The sequence below is a fragment of the Benincasa hispida genome, chromosome 9, assembly GCF_027475165.1.
Source record: "Benincasa hispida cultivar pf3 chromosome 9, pf3_genome.v1.1, whole genome shotgun sequence".
Lineage (NCBI taxonomy): Eukaryota > Viridiplantae > Streptophyta > Magnoliopsida > Cucurbitales > Cucurbitaceae > Benincasa > Benincasa hispida.
In genome coordinates, this window is record NC_143486.1 from 22,310,263 (window position 1) to 22,325,693 (window position 15,431).

General features: G+C 35.4%; 1 protein-coding gene across 1 annotated transcript; it reads right to left on the reverse strand.

Annotated features, from left to right (window-relative positions):
* Positions 1–289: 289 nt before the first annotated feature.
* Positions 290–8,533, reverse strand: LOC150033687 (peroxisomal ATPase PEX6-like). Its single transcript, XM_090318109.1, has 16 exons — positions 7,920–8,533; positions 6,972–7,601; positions 6,641–6,884; positions 6,288–6,429; positions 5,718–5,901; positions 5,357–5,539; positions 4,092–4,373; positions 3,806–3,877; positions 3,390–3,476; positions 3,167–3,289; positions 2,919–3,029; positions 2,794–2,832; positions 2,563–2,684; positions 2,348–2,492; positions 2,093–2,170; positions 290–607 (listed from the first exon to the last, which is right to left on the reverse strand). The coding sequence occupies exons 1-16, from the start codon at positions 8,199–8,201 to the stop codon at positions 518–520; spliced, it is 2,814 nt and encodes a 937-aa protein (XP_090174235.1). The 5' UTR covers positions 8,202–8,533; the 3' UTR covers positions 290–517.
* Between the last annotated feature and the right edge of the window lie 6,898 nt (positions 8,534–15,431).

The following is a 15,431-nucleotide window of genomic DNA, read 5'->3' on the forward strand; positions in this document are numbered from 1 at the left end:
ACCTAACCCAGACAATTTGGCCTAGCTTATTTTGATTATTTATCAATTGATCATTTTTTAAAAAAGATTTATAACTTATCCGACCTATACTTGTCAATTTTTTAGATTATACTTGTCATTTTAAAGACCACGATTATTTTAATTAAAATTCTAAATTTATCTCAAAGAAACGTTTTTGATTGGTTTGTAACTTTTAATGTACACTCTTTTAGGAATTTTCTCCTTAAAAAAACTTCATACACCATTTAATGAAATATACCTTCAAAATAATAACTTAACTACAACAAAATTTGAATAAGAAATTAAATCACCTCATTTTCCAACTAACTTTTACAAAAAAATATAATATTTGTACTTAAAATAATTATTAAAAAGAAAAACACCAACCCTTATTTACAGCAAAAATCCAACTCATCATTGGCCAATGAAAAGGATATTGAACATACAAGAAAGAGATTCATTTTCAATAATTGGCTCATAATTTTAATTTATTTAGAAGCAAAACTAAATTCATACATTATTTTGAAGCTCCTTCAAAATGATCTCGCAGCTGCTCATATTTTTTTAGCTCAGCCATTGACAACGAGGGAGAGAGTTCTTTTAAGACCTGAGAATAAACAGAAGACATTAAAATAACATTTTGGGTAATAAAAAGCTCTTATTATATATAGAACTATAATTTCAAATGGCAAAGATTAATAAGAAAAATGAACCTTCGGCCATGGAATAGGTTTGCATAATTCAAGATTAAAAAATTGAACTTGGGTTTGATAATCCTCTAGCCCACCAAAACCAAAGTTACATTAACTTGAATTTATGAAATTAGGGTGTTTAAAAAACCTGACAACTCGAATAGCCCAAACTACCCAACCCTTAATCTATAAGAGTTGGGTTGGATCAATTTTGTTCTTGGGTTAGGATGGGTTGGGTTAGAATTTTTCTATTTTAATTGGATTGGATCTCAGGTTGGCTAAAAAAAAATCGGGGTAACCCAACCCAACCCAAATTTCATATATATTAAACTATATATATATATATATATAGTTTAAAGTTTTACTATTTTTCTTTTTAAAATTGTTATGATGTTTATCTTTGTTTAAAATTTGTAATAAATATCATAGATATTTGATATTTAACATTTGAATTTTATGAGATTTTATTTATTAGCTATGTATTGTAGATAAATTTACATATTTTAAATTAATAAGAAAAAAATAAGTTATAATCCAACCCAATGAAAGATAAAACCTATCTTTCACTTTACATACTAAATTCTACAAATCATAAACATAAAAACCATACATGGTTATCCACAACTTATGTTTCAATAACTTGTTCTTTAACGGAATGTAGGCTTCTCAAAGCCATGAACCAAACATCTAAAAATTTTCAGCCTCAACAAAATGAAGAAAAACACAGCTAATTAATCAGATCAAGAAATAGCCAGTTTTAAGCACAGAATGGAAATTAGCCATAAATCTTTACCAAGACCCTAACCCTCACTTCTTCTAAGGGGCAGTTCATTCTTTCAATACACGAGGGAAGTTTAAGCAAACATCAAGAAAAACTTTCGTACCAAAATTGGTCTTATTAGATACAAGGTTCTATCTAAAGTTGATGTTTGTTGAATCCTTCAAAGGAATTTTTATCTCCTCCTTTGTCTGAACATTTTTTTTAAAGAGTTGCGATAAGAGATTGAAGATCTTTTTGCAAGGGGTGTGTGTGTGTGTGTGGGTGTTTTCCCCTCTTTTTCCCCTCCTCGAGTGAGAAACAAAACGAAAGGTATAAATCAAAAGAGAACATAGCTTAAAGGTCATCCGTCTAAGGGGTGCGGGGTCCTAAGCCTAAACCGAGGATTTGACAAAGAAGAATCATATAGGTGCCTTTTCATGCCATTTGGATTGGGAGGAACAATCATATTTTCAAAGCAACATTTTGAGGTTATATATATATGTTTGTAAAAAGAATGTTGTTTTAGATATTGGTGTAACTTAACTTTAATTCATCAGGATAATTATTTTTTTTCGTACTGGAGAAGATGAGGACGAAAAGCAGCCTATTGATATATAAATGAAGAAACATAGTGAAGTACCTCAACAAAATCATCATATTCAACTATAACAGCATCATCTTGGTCATCGATAGAAGAACTTGAATCTGAACTTATAACCTTGAAGAACGCAGCAAAAAGTAAAATAATAAGCATATTTTCCAAATAACTACTCAATGATGAATCAGACGAGCAATATACTATTGACCAAAAGGATAAAGGATTACACTCCCAAATGTGAGGTTGAACTCAAACAACCTCAACAATTGCAGTCTCTAAACAAGCACCAAGACTGACCTTACGCTTGGCAGCATGGAACCAAGCATCAGCACATAAGGCATACATGTCTGCACCGGTGAAGTTTGGAGGGCATTTTTTGGCGATAGACAGAAGAGAAATGTTCTCATGCAATTTAAATTTCCGAGTGAGTGCTTTAAGAACTCTGGAAAAGACAACCAAATTAAATATTGAACAGAGATCAAGTTTATTCATACGCATGAATTTAAACTAACCGTTCCCTATAAGATGCCTCAGAGTTCACTCCAACATATAGCAACTTATCAAACCGACCAGGACGCAGAAGTGCAGGGTCAATCAGATCTGGTCTATTACTTGCTCCAATGATAAAGAGATCCTATCAAAGCATAATGGTACAAATCTGAGTAAAGATTCTTCTAATATAGAGCTTTCATTAAAGAATTGAAATAATACAAAATTATGAAGGTACAAATCAATCAAGGTACCTGGCTAGAATCGTTAAGGCCATCAATCTCTGCAAGCATCTACAACCAAAAAAAAGTCATCATGCTAGGAAACCCTCAACTACCAAATGCAGGTTAGTCTCCCAAATCCATAATCAATTTAGCACCTGAGAAACTACTCTGTCCATAACACCCCCAGAATCTCCGGATACCCCTCGAGCAGGAGCAAGAGAATCAAGTTCATCAAAAAAGATAACACATGGGCGTGCAGACCTAGCCTGCAAGATATATGTACAAATTACAAAATTGGGTGAGATAATATGCTCCAAATGTTGAGCAGCAATATAACAGAAGAGTACTATTTCCCTTTTTTCCTCTCTGGAGAATATTTAGTAGAACATGAAGAATAGCTAACCTTCTGGAAAATGTCTCTAACGTTTTTCTCTGACTCTCCAATATACATGTTGATTAGTTCGGGTCCCTTGACACTCAGGAAGTTTAAAGAACATTCGGTAGCAACAGCTTTGGCCAGAAGAGTCTAAAGAAAAAGAGAAACAAAACTATGCAAGTAAATTGGTGTCTTTACAGGAATAAAGAAAAAAAAAATGAAATCACTGTTACAACTGACAGACAAGTACCTTTCCAGTCCCAGGAGGACCATACAAAAGAACACCAGAGCGTTTGCGCAAACCTGACGAAAACAGATCCTTGTGTAACAGAGGTAACTGTTCAAATGCAACAGAATTGATCAGAACAAGTAAACAACATAGTTGACACGATGCATAGTTTGAATAGCACTTATGAAACAAGATATATCCACAGCACAATGGCCAGATGTGATAATTCACAAGTAATCTTCAGTCAATAGTCCCAGCAACATGTAATTATCCTGGCCTGAAGCGAGTTCACGCAAGGACATACTATATACATGTATATTTACAGCAGGATGCAAAAGTTGCATGCTAAATAATTAAGCATGCATTAATTATTAAGAGAAATACTATAAATATCAATATAAATTAGTCTTTAGGTCACAGAAACCAAAATGTCCCACCTGAACTGTATCCATAATTGATTTCTTCACGTCTTCAAGTCCCCCAACATCTTCCCATTTCACATTTGGAACCTGTAAAATAATAATGTCTCAGTAACAACTTCTTTTTTTCTTTCTTTTTCTTTTTTTTTTCCTCCCTTTTTCCCCTTTTTAATTTTTTAATACATTCAGTGATTAATTACGCAAGAGAAGGCAAAAGCATGAACTTTTTATTACAATTCAGGAACCAGTCGTAGGGAAACAAGTCATACTCCAATATGTAAAGCAACAAACTCCTTTAGTTTACCTTTGGAGCTCCCAATGCTGACGCATTTCTTTTTTTGGACCGATCCAATGAGGAGTTGAAATCTTCTTTTTCCATTATAAGAGGCTTTTCTTCACTGGATTTATCAGTAAGTACTTGTGATCTAAGTCGACTCTCTAATGTCTCGTTCTCATCTTTATTAGTCTGGGAATTGACCTTGGTCAACAAGTTTGCACCCGCATCAGCTATCAAAGCATGCAGATCCCTTGGCATAAAGCCAGATGTCTGTGTAGCAACATCCTTTATGAAATCCTCCACGTTAGTCTGCAAGAAGCATTACCTGACAAATTAAAATAAGTGGTTGACATGAAAGGATCATGAATCAAATATAATATTAGAATCAGGTACAGCTTTTCACACGAATCACCCAGTTTCAGAGTTTATTGAATAGATAGCATATCACCTTGATAGTGTTCTCACCAATTACTGAATGGGGTTCAATAATTATTGAATCATCAAATGACAAGAAGCCAAGTTCCCAACACATTGGTTGGATTTGTTTATATTTGTACCACTGAATGTAGAAGTGTTTATTTAACATGTAGTTTACATTTTTCATTATTGGAATAAAATAATGGGTATCATATTTCGTTCATTATGACTCAGTATCTTATTGACCAAGTTCAATAATCAGTCATATTCGTAAAAGCTAAAACAATTTCTATTTTAATGATAGTAGCTCTACATTTTAATATTTGCTATAATTTCTACTAAACAAACGATTAAATTGTTGATATAATTAAACTTACCATAACCCACCACTTGAGCTTTTTGGTCAATCGGTGATTTAACATAGTATCAAAGCAGGAGATTATTCCTTCCCAAATTAATATTTATTTCCACTTGTTGGGTCTTTTACAGAATTTTAAGCCCACAAGTGAGGGAGAGTGTTAAATTGTTGATATAATTAAATTTACCATAACCCACCAACTTAAACTTTTGGGTCAATTAGAGTTTAACACAAATCAATGGACAGAATGCAAATCAAGTGTTGTAGAATGGGGAAGCGGAGCTAGCCATGTTCTATAAATCTTGCATAATTTGTGTACATAGAAATTTAGACTCATATTTAACCCATGTTCCCTGTATTCTTATATGGATAGCCCAATACAATGAATATTACTCCACATTAACAATGCATCCCAATTTATGAGAGCATGAAGGCAGGAACCAATTATTTGTCTACACTAGAGTGCAACTGATTTAAGAAGTTTTAATATAATAATGGAGAAGGGTTAATTTCATACTCCGGGAAGAAGTTCAGGAACGCCATGCAGGCACTGGGATAGAATTTCAACCCTCTGTTCTTCAGTCAACGGACCCATTTTTAATTCATGACTGAAGCAACGCCTAATAGAAATTGGTAGACCTTCACAACTTTCAGCAGCTGCAACTAAAAGTAGTGGATGCCTAAAGGCCTTGCTTTTCTCCTGAAATAGCATAAAAACAGCATCGCTGTGAGCATCAATGAAAGAGAATAAGGATTGAAATTAACATGTAGTTTCTCCTCGTATATTAAAATATGAATGAAAAAGATTTAGACCTTTGGATTCTGCATGTTTGCAGAACAAGATCTTGAAACAAGAATACAAAAGAAGAGTTGCTTACAAAATTATTGTTTCCTTCTCCTGAGTAATGTGCATCTTCCTCATCAGAAACTGGCTCGGTGAATTCCTTTATAACTGAAGCAACTTCAGTAGGGATGCCGAGTTGATCATTGGGTGAGCCTTCATTAGAACCCAAATTCCGGAAAACGTCAAAGTGGCGAAGAAGAAGTATTGTTGGTGAGTATCTGGTGAAATACAATCACATAACTCGTGAGGAACAGGAAGATGCCAAGTATTTTATAGTATAGGACCCTACAAAATATGGATATCACAGATAACTACTATGACTACGCTGGCATACTAAGCTAAGCTTCCGATATGGAAGATCATAGATTCTAAGGAGAAGAAAGGACTGGAGAGGATCACTAAACATTGTTGATTTTGCGACCTCATCTTAGGAGCACCTTATCTAATTCTACCTTAATCGTATTCCATTATTAAAAGCAGCAACTAAATCAAAGTCACATCCATCACCTGGCTTAAATTGTCAATGTGTTAAACCACAGTTAAAATTTTACTTCTAAAATAGTAATCTCAATATGCAATCACTGTAACATGTTCAATGCTTCACCTTTGAGCCATGTTAAAAGCTTGGGCTAAAGCAGCAGGTGCTCTTTTTTCACTCAAAGCCATAATATCATGGCAGCTTAACTCAACTACATGAAGGCCCAATCTTTGAGCAACATATCTAATCACCATCCTCTTTCCACACCCTGAAACAGTGAAGAAGATGAGTCATGCAGGAGACATGAATAAACATAAAAATCAAATAATAAAAAATAATATTTTGCATTTGGTTCAATCTGCTCAACTATGATCTGTCATATTTCATTAGTCAACAGTGCTTAAATTTATTCGATCCTTGAATGGGTCAAAAAGATGAGTAATGAAAAAGTTGATGCATTCTGATAATCAATAATAGACCTGCCATGCCATATAATAGAACGCTAATTCTATATCTTGATGAAAGAGGAGATGGACAAAGAGGTGGTGTAAGTATGGATGCCAAAAGCTTCACTGTGTTTGCCTGTACAGGTGCAAGCCTTCTTGGTAAACCAACCAACAGATCGGGAGGGACAGCAGAATGAACACTGCCTCCAAGCACAAGAGCAGTTTGAGTACGACTTATACAAAGAACAGGTTCTTCTGATGGCTCCATTCCCACAACCTGAAAATTCAGCTTCCACATTGTAAGAAGGTTGCAGATGATAACATTCCCTGCACATTAAAGTGTACATAATATAAAGATGTCCACCTTAAAATAGATGATATCATCACTTCTTTCCCTCATGCTTTTGTTGCACCTAATGCAAAATGGGGATCTGCAATTCTGCTTTACTCGAACACTGAAAATATCACCTCTAGCTAGATACCTTTCTACTTCAAAATAATTCTGTAGTGCAGAATCAATTACTTCCTGACGATTTTCAGCTTCAATAGATGATTTCCCATTTAGAGATTCAAGGATACCACATGTTGGCACTTTGACAAAAGAAACCCTCAAGTGTGATGCATATTGTGGCAACTTAACCAGAGGTTTCAATCCTACTTTAATAACGGAAGGAATGGTCCCTTCTCCAGACGTCGAATCGCCAACTTTAGCTTGAAAATATGATGCTAAAGTTTCTTGTCCTTTGTTTACTAGGCTTCCTAAGCATGACAAATGGAAGTCAAGGTTGAACGCCAGAAGGGGAGACAGATAGGCAGTGCCAGAATCCACTGGTTGTTGATCCTTTTGAGGGAAATTAAAAGAAGGAAAAACAAGCATAACATGATGAGAAGAAGATTGTTTGCCGTCAGAAGTGCATTCACTGGTGCATGGAGGCTCTAGAACAACTGCCTGAGCAATTCTCTGCCTATTAGATTCGAGATTCTTCACAAGAACCTTGAAAGGAAACCAACGAAATAAGTAACCGTTACTGGATTTCGAAATATTCAAAGAAATTCCATAAACGAAAGAAAATTCCCACTGAACAACTTTTATGGCTATAGATAGGAAACCGATTGCAGAAGTTCGAGAATGAATAAAAGTCTAAACTACTACAACTTCAATACACGAGTCTTTAGCTAGCCAAAACAACTGAAATCCATGAAAGTGAACATAAAAAAATGACAGATTATGCTCAGTTGACAAGATTCCATAATACAATTCCACAAATTATAGAAAGACGCTTCAAATTAAGAGCCAAGTTAGTTGACATACCAAAGAGCCAGAAGTTATGGACAGTCTTTTCAGAACGGAATTCGAGACCCCAACCACGGCAGAGTCGTCGAAGGAAAACGACTTCTGAGGTGAATTTTCAATTCCATCGTCGTCGAATCGGAGAATACCAGTCTGCAACTGCAACTCAGGGGCCTCAGAATGGACGCAGAGCTTGTGTTCTCCGGCGACTGGGGCTTTTTCAGCGTGTGGCGAGGAGTTATGCAAGGAGCTGACGAAGGCTTTCGTTGAATTCAGAAACAGAGGTCTCCTCCTTTCCACCATTGATTCCGAAATCAAGAAAACCACCCAATAACTCTACGAATTCAGCTTCAACTTCAGCGTGCGATTGGCAGAATCATTACCCTTCGCTATGAAATGCGTGAAACAAAGTGGACGAAAACTTTATCGGCAGAAGCGCGAAAATCAATGTGAAATTCACTGAAAATTTCCCTCTTTGATGACCAGTTGGCCCAATACTGAGGTTCGTCTCACTTTCACGCACATCAGTAGAAAATCTTTTTCCTGTCATAGAACAATAACACGAGTGAATGTAGTTTGTTCTATCACTATTTATAGAGTTTTTGGTATGTGTAAGATTTCATCCCAACCTGTTTAGATAAGGAAAACTAATATCTTATAAGATATTATAAATTCTTATAAATAGAAAAATCTAAAAAATATTTACTTTCTATAGTAAAAAAATTCTAAAAATTTATGTTTTTGAAACTTTTTGTTATAAATAATAAATAATTTTAAATATTTTTTATATTTAGAAAGAAAAGATAAACATAGATCAAATCTATATGGGACTTGGGAGGGAAGCTTTTAATTTTCCTTTGTTACCTATTTTATATGATAGTTATAGGGTTATCTTAATAATTTGACATTTAAATCATTCCCCCACTCTATAGCAAAAAAATTCTAAAAATTTGTATTTTTGAAACTTTTTGCTATAAATTATAAATATTTTTAGATATTTTTTATATTTAGAAAGACCCCTTAAAGATAAACCTAGATCAAATCTATATGGGACTTGGGAGGGAAGCTTTTAATTTTCCTTTGTTATCTATTTTATATGATAGTGATGGAACACGAGACATACACAGCGGAATTAGGATCTAATTACACTCTAATTGCTTTTAATTAAAAGGAAACTAGCATGCAAATCAAGGGAAAAATAGTAAATTAATAGGACAAGATACAACCTTTGTAGCTCCCGAAAACCGCTTTTCCTCGCTGAATCTCAACCCGAACTATTCCGGACCATCACTAGAGTTGACCTACTATCCTCTAGACTCAGAACCGGATTGTGGGACCCAGTGGATGAAAAAAACGAAAGAGAGAAAGAGATGAAAAAAGAAATGGATTTTTCTTTTTGGTTTTTTGGTTTTCCTTTTTTCAGCCCAATTTTTAGAAAACAATTTTGCAAAATGTCAAAAGTTTTTTAATCCAAAATGACAAGCTCATATTTATAAAAAAGGGCCATGCAAAATTGCATGAAGTAACTTCATAAAAATCCAACACCTAGAATCACTCACTAAGTGGGTTTAATGTCTCCACTAAAAGCAATATCTAGTCCAAACTTTTGTTGGATCAAAAGTCAACTCTTTGACTTTTTACATCTTTGACCATTTCCATTATTTCCGAGCTTTCGAATATGAACGCATTCATATTCTTGATATTTAAATCATATTTAAATATTAAAGCTATATCTCTAAACTGTAAAACCGACCACTATATCATATATACTTGTTGGTTTCTCTCTCTTCACCTAATTCGAACAATTCGAATTATTCTATCATATTGTTCTAAGTTTATTCCATATGAGTTAGTAGGGGAACCAAATGGACCTATAGATCATGGGCTCCAACGATCCGAGATTAGCTGGCTAAACTCTTTAGACGGAGCTAATCAACATTTTAACTAACGGGTCATTCCACTATAGTCCCGTAGTTGCACTCCCCTCACTATAGATATATTTGTGTCCATTTGATATAACCATGATTAGTAAGCTAATCCTTCACAGGTTGTTCGTAATCTCGGCTGGGTCATAAAAACTGTTTTACCCCCGAGACTACATCTTATTCATTAAGTTCCACTGATCCTTTAATGAACAATTGGTTTAAGATCCAACCTATAAATCGAATCCCTCTAGGGCCAAGGAGAGGGTGGGGGCCCCTTGTTCAAGACGTGGTTTCAGTACTAAATGGAACAACCATTCTACTATCCCTATAATGGGTAGGAGTGAATTCCGTATTGCACCCTATGTTCCCAGCTATCCACCCGATCTTACCCCTGAAATGGGAGGCTTATTAGGCCAGCGATGATGAGCTGCCCTCACCTATGCAGATCTAAGGATAATTCCGAGTGAACAAGAGTTCATAGTTAGCTCAGGATTAAGATTAAGTTACCTAGGTCATCAATTAACGAAATAGTCAGTTTTATACATAAAACGACATTTGGAATGTAAAAAGTGATTATTTCATGGTTCAGTCTTATGCAAACTCATTGCATAGGATGCCCCCACTCACATATCTCTATATGAATGATTTAGGATCACATCGTTTGTACTAACTACAAAGTGGCGCATCCATAGTGTCCCCATAATAAGGCGCCCAACCTTATTCATATACTATAGACCATTTTAGCTATATATTTGAACTTGAACTACATTTATGTCACTACATAAAGTTCAAACTACATTAAATAGCCTCGGGACCTTAGTTTATTGGATTCAAGATTACAATTTCAATAACAACTTTATCGAAAAACAAAACAGAATATGTTTATTAATTTACAAACTACGAGTTTTAGGACATAAAATCCAACAAACTCCCACTTGGACTAAAACTCCTAGTGGAGTATCACAATGTTGAATTTAAGTGAGAAACATATGAGTACAATAAACATATGAATACAATAAACTAGGGCATATACCCAAAAGTTCTCCCACTTGTCCTAGTTTACAAACTTCGTAGACCTAAACTCTATAGGTGACCTTCAAACACTTTAGCCGTGAGGGCCTTTGTAAAAGGATCAACAATGTTTTGCTCAGAAGATATCTGGGTTACTACAACGTCTCCACGGTGTACAATCTCCCGGATCAGATGGTATTTGCGCTCAATATGCTTGCCACGCTTGTGGCTTTTTGGTTCTCTTGAATTTGCAACTGCATTACTATTATCACAATATAGAATGATAGACAGATGCATATTTGGAACGACTTCTAAATCTGTCAAGAATTTCTTCAACCATACTGCTTCTTTTGCTGCTTCGCAAGCAGCTACGTATTCATCTTCCATTGTGGAGTCAGCTATACAGGTTTGTTTTACGCTTATCCACACTACTGCTCCTCCGTTAAGAGTGAACACTGATCCAGATGTAGATTTTCTAGAATCTTTATCAGTTTGAAAATCAGAGTCAGTGTATCCAGTAAGGATCAAATCCTTAGTACCATACACGAGTATGTAGTTCCTCGTTCTCCTAAGATACTTGAGGATATTCTTAACGGCAGTCCAATGATCATATCTAGGATTGGACTGATACCTACTAACTATCCCTACTGTGTAGCATATGTCAGGTCTAGTACATAATATTGCATACATCAGGCTCCCTACTGCAGAAACATAGGGAATGCGTCTCATATCCTCAACCTCTTGAGGTGTCTTAGGACATTGATCCTTTGACAAATGAATTCCATATCTGTAAGGTAACAGACCTCTTTTGGAATTATGCATCTTATACCTAGACAACATTTTGTCTATATAAGTTGCTTGAGACATGACTAGTGTTCCGTTCTTGTGGTTCCCGAATAATATGAATCCCGATAACATACTGCGCATATCCCAAATCTTTCATTTGGAACTGCATTGCTAGCCATTTCTTGATGTCAGTTAGGTAACCTACTTCATTCCCAATGAGTATAATATCGTCAACATATAACACTAAGAACTTTATAGTAGGATTGACGATCTTCTTGTAAACACAAGGCTCGTCAACATTCTGTACAAAGCCATAAGATCTGATCGCTGTATCAAATCTTATATTCCAAGATCTAGAAGCTTGTTTCAACCCATAAATGGATTTTTGAAGCTTACAAACCTTTTGTTCTTGACCCTGCATAATAAACCCCTCTGGTTGAGCCATATAGATACTCTCTTCAAGATTGCTGTTTAGAAAGGTTGTCTTGACATCCATCTGCCAAATTTCATAGTCATAAAAGGTGGCAAAGGATAAGAGTATTCTAATCGACTTAAGCATGACAACAGGAGAGAAAGTTTCTTCATAGTCCACTCCCTCTCTCTGGGTATAACCCTTTGCCACAAGTCGAGCCTTAAAAGTCCGCACTTTACCGGCTTGGTCTCGTTTTCTCTTGTAGACCCACTTACAACCAATTGGTTTTTCATCATTTGGTTGATCTACAAGTTTCCAGACAGAATTGAAGTACATAGACTCCATTTTGAGGTCCATGGCTTTGACCCATTGATCACAGTCCACATCTTTCATCGCCTGTTTATAAGTCGATGGATCCTCTATGCTATCATCAGGTATGACAACTTGTGTTTCTGTTAAACCCAAGTAACGGTCAGGCTGATGAACAATGCTCCCACTACGTCGAGACATTCTCAACTCTTAAGAAGGATGTGACTGACTAGATGTACTAGTTTTATCTACTATTTTAGTAAATGAACTAGCTCTATCTGTAGCGTTTTTTGAAATTTCATTCAATACTAGTCTACTGCGAGGTTGATGACTTCTTATGTGATATTCCTCTAAGAATGTGGCATTTTTCGATACAAATACCTTACTCTCTTGAGGATTGTAAAATAGACCACCTTTTGTTTCTTTTGGATAACCTACAAATAGGCATGGTTTTGTACGACGTTCTAATTTTTTAGGATTTTGCACCAACACGTGTGTCGGACATCCCCAAATCTTAAAGTGACGTAAACTGCCTTTACACCCTTTCCATGGCTCATAAAGTTTTTCTGAAACACTTTTAGAGGGAACATTATTCAAAATATAGACAACAGTCTCTAATGCATGTCCCCAAAAGGAATCAGGTAACTTAGCAAAGCTCATCATTGAGCGAACCATGTCCAACAAGGTTCTGTTTCTTCTTTCAGATACACTGTTCTGCTGTGGCATATAGGTACAGAGAGTTGTGACTTGATTCTGTGTTCTATCATATAGTCTTGGAATCTTAAGTCCATATACTCCCAACTTCGATCTGATCGTAGTGTCTTAATTGTTTTATCTAACTGGTTCTCAACCTCAGCCTTATATTCCTTGAACTTTTCAAAAGAATCAGACTTGTGATGCATTAGGTAAATATGACCAAACCTTGAATAATCATCAATAAAACTGATGAAATATTCATACCCACCTCGAGCTTATTGTGGCTCTGAGACCTTTTCCAGTAAAAGATCTCTTAGTCATTTTCCCCTCAAGACAAGACTCACATGGCAGTAAAGAATTGTCTTCTAACTGATTTAGGAGTCCATTCTTAACCAATCTCTAAATCCTTTTGAGATTTATGTGGCCAAGTATTAAGTGCCATAGATAGGCATTAGAAGAAACTTTTTGTCTTTTATTCTGAGTTTCGGTTGTTCTAAACATCTCAGTATTTAAGACAAATTTTGCTTTTGTTGGTTTTAACTTATATAAGTTGTTTTCAAGTATAGCAGAACAAATTTGAATACCTTTTTCTGAAAAAGAACGCTTCATTAACTTCAAAAGATATTTTATACATTTATTCCAATATACATGTGATAGATATTAAATTCCGTCTCATTTTAGGAGCATACAAAACATCTTTAAGTATGATATATCTATCATTGAAAAACACCTTCAAGTCTTCCACTACTTCGGCTGAGACAACCTCTTTTGTTCCAAAATTGAGGGTGATCTCGCCTTCTTCAAGCTTTTTCCGGGAACTAGTTTCCTGAAAAAAGAAGCAAATATGTTTAGTGGTTCCTGAATCCAATATCCAGGTTGAGGTATCATACTCCACTAAACATGTTTCAGCAACTAGTAAATCATATTTACCTTGTGCTTCTTATGAGGTAGGGGCCTGAGGACATTCCTCAGTTAAGACAAATCTCAAGTCATATATTACTAGTGTTAAATTCAGATTTGTTTTCCATGTTAAGTAGTTGTCGCCATTAAGTTTTTTAGAAGCTAATAGTTGATCTAAAGAACTAGTCATGCTGAAAAGAAAAACATATCCTTTTTAGTAAAAAATATTAATTTTTTAAATCCAATCAAGTTTAGCAACAATAATAATAATAATGATAATGTACCCTTCATTATTATATTTTGCAACGATATTTCAATGGTTTAGAATAACCTCCACTGAGGGATGATCGACTATTCCTTCATTGAACCAAGACTATATTGACTAGATACTATCACCAGAATAACTCTTATTCCTATAGTAACTCAGTTATCGCTATTTTGGTCAAGAATTTACTAACACTTAGTAATTCTTATAAGTGTGACCCTCCATTTTCAGACCTCAAAGATCGGAATCATTATGCTCCCGAAGTTGGAAAGACAAGAATGAAAACAGACCTGAGCGACCCTATCAATTTCTAGAGTTCGCGGAGTTCTGTATCCTATAATACAGCCCTCCGATTGGTAAGGTCGCTCCAGGGCAGACATGCAGGCACATTATAGGAATCTCACGGTGCGACCTAATGGAAGAGACCATAGGATGTGTTGACACACTTCCTTCTCCCATTTACTATGAACAACTTCCCCTATTCACCTTGGTATTAACTCATGCAAACACTCTCCGAACGGAGTCCGCTCCCAGGGCGACCCAAAGCCAAGCATGAATCTCATGGTGTGGATTTTTAGGGACAATAGAGCTAAAAGTACATTACTTCTCTCCAGTTGAAGTGTTCTAGACGGTTAGGGTATAAAATACTTAGTGATACATTTCGGCTAACTAAACATATCCTAAGTCTAGGTGATTCATCCGAGTATAACTTTTATACTGGATTTTTAACCTACGATGTCTAGATGATAAACAAATTTTATTACCTCACACCGCTCACGCATGCTCATAAAACCGGTTTAACCTAACTCAGATGCCAACTCGATCTTCAGGTAGTAGGTGTTCTGTGAACCGTCAACTTAAAAACCTTCAACCTTAGTCATCTTATCTGACTTTTTGCCAAGATCTTGCCGGGTGAGTTTTCTTGTAACTTCGGTTTTACAAGATATCGACCTATTTTCTATGAAAATTGGGATTGCTCGATGGTTAACCCTAAATGAGCATGCATCTTATCTTTGTTATAGATTTTAGAAGTCTAGGTTATTTTATAACAATTATAAAATAAATTATAATAATTATAACCCTAGAGCATTCATCTATAACATGCTTCCTTCAATCAAACATGCTTTAATATAACACTTATATTAAAACTAAGCATGCATAGTATATATTTTATAACACTTATAAGATATAACAAATGCATGTCACATGCTTTTCTTATGGTGGGGTTT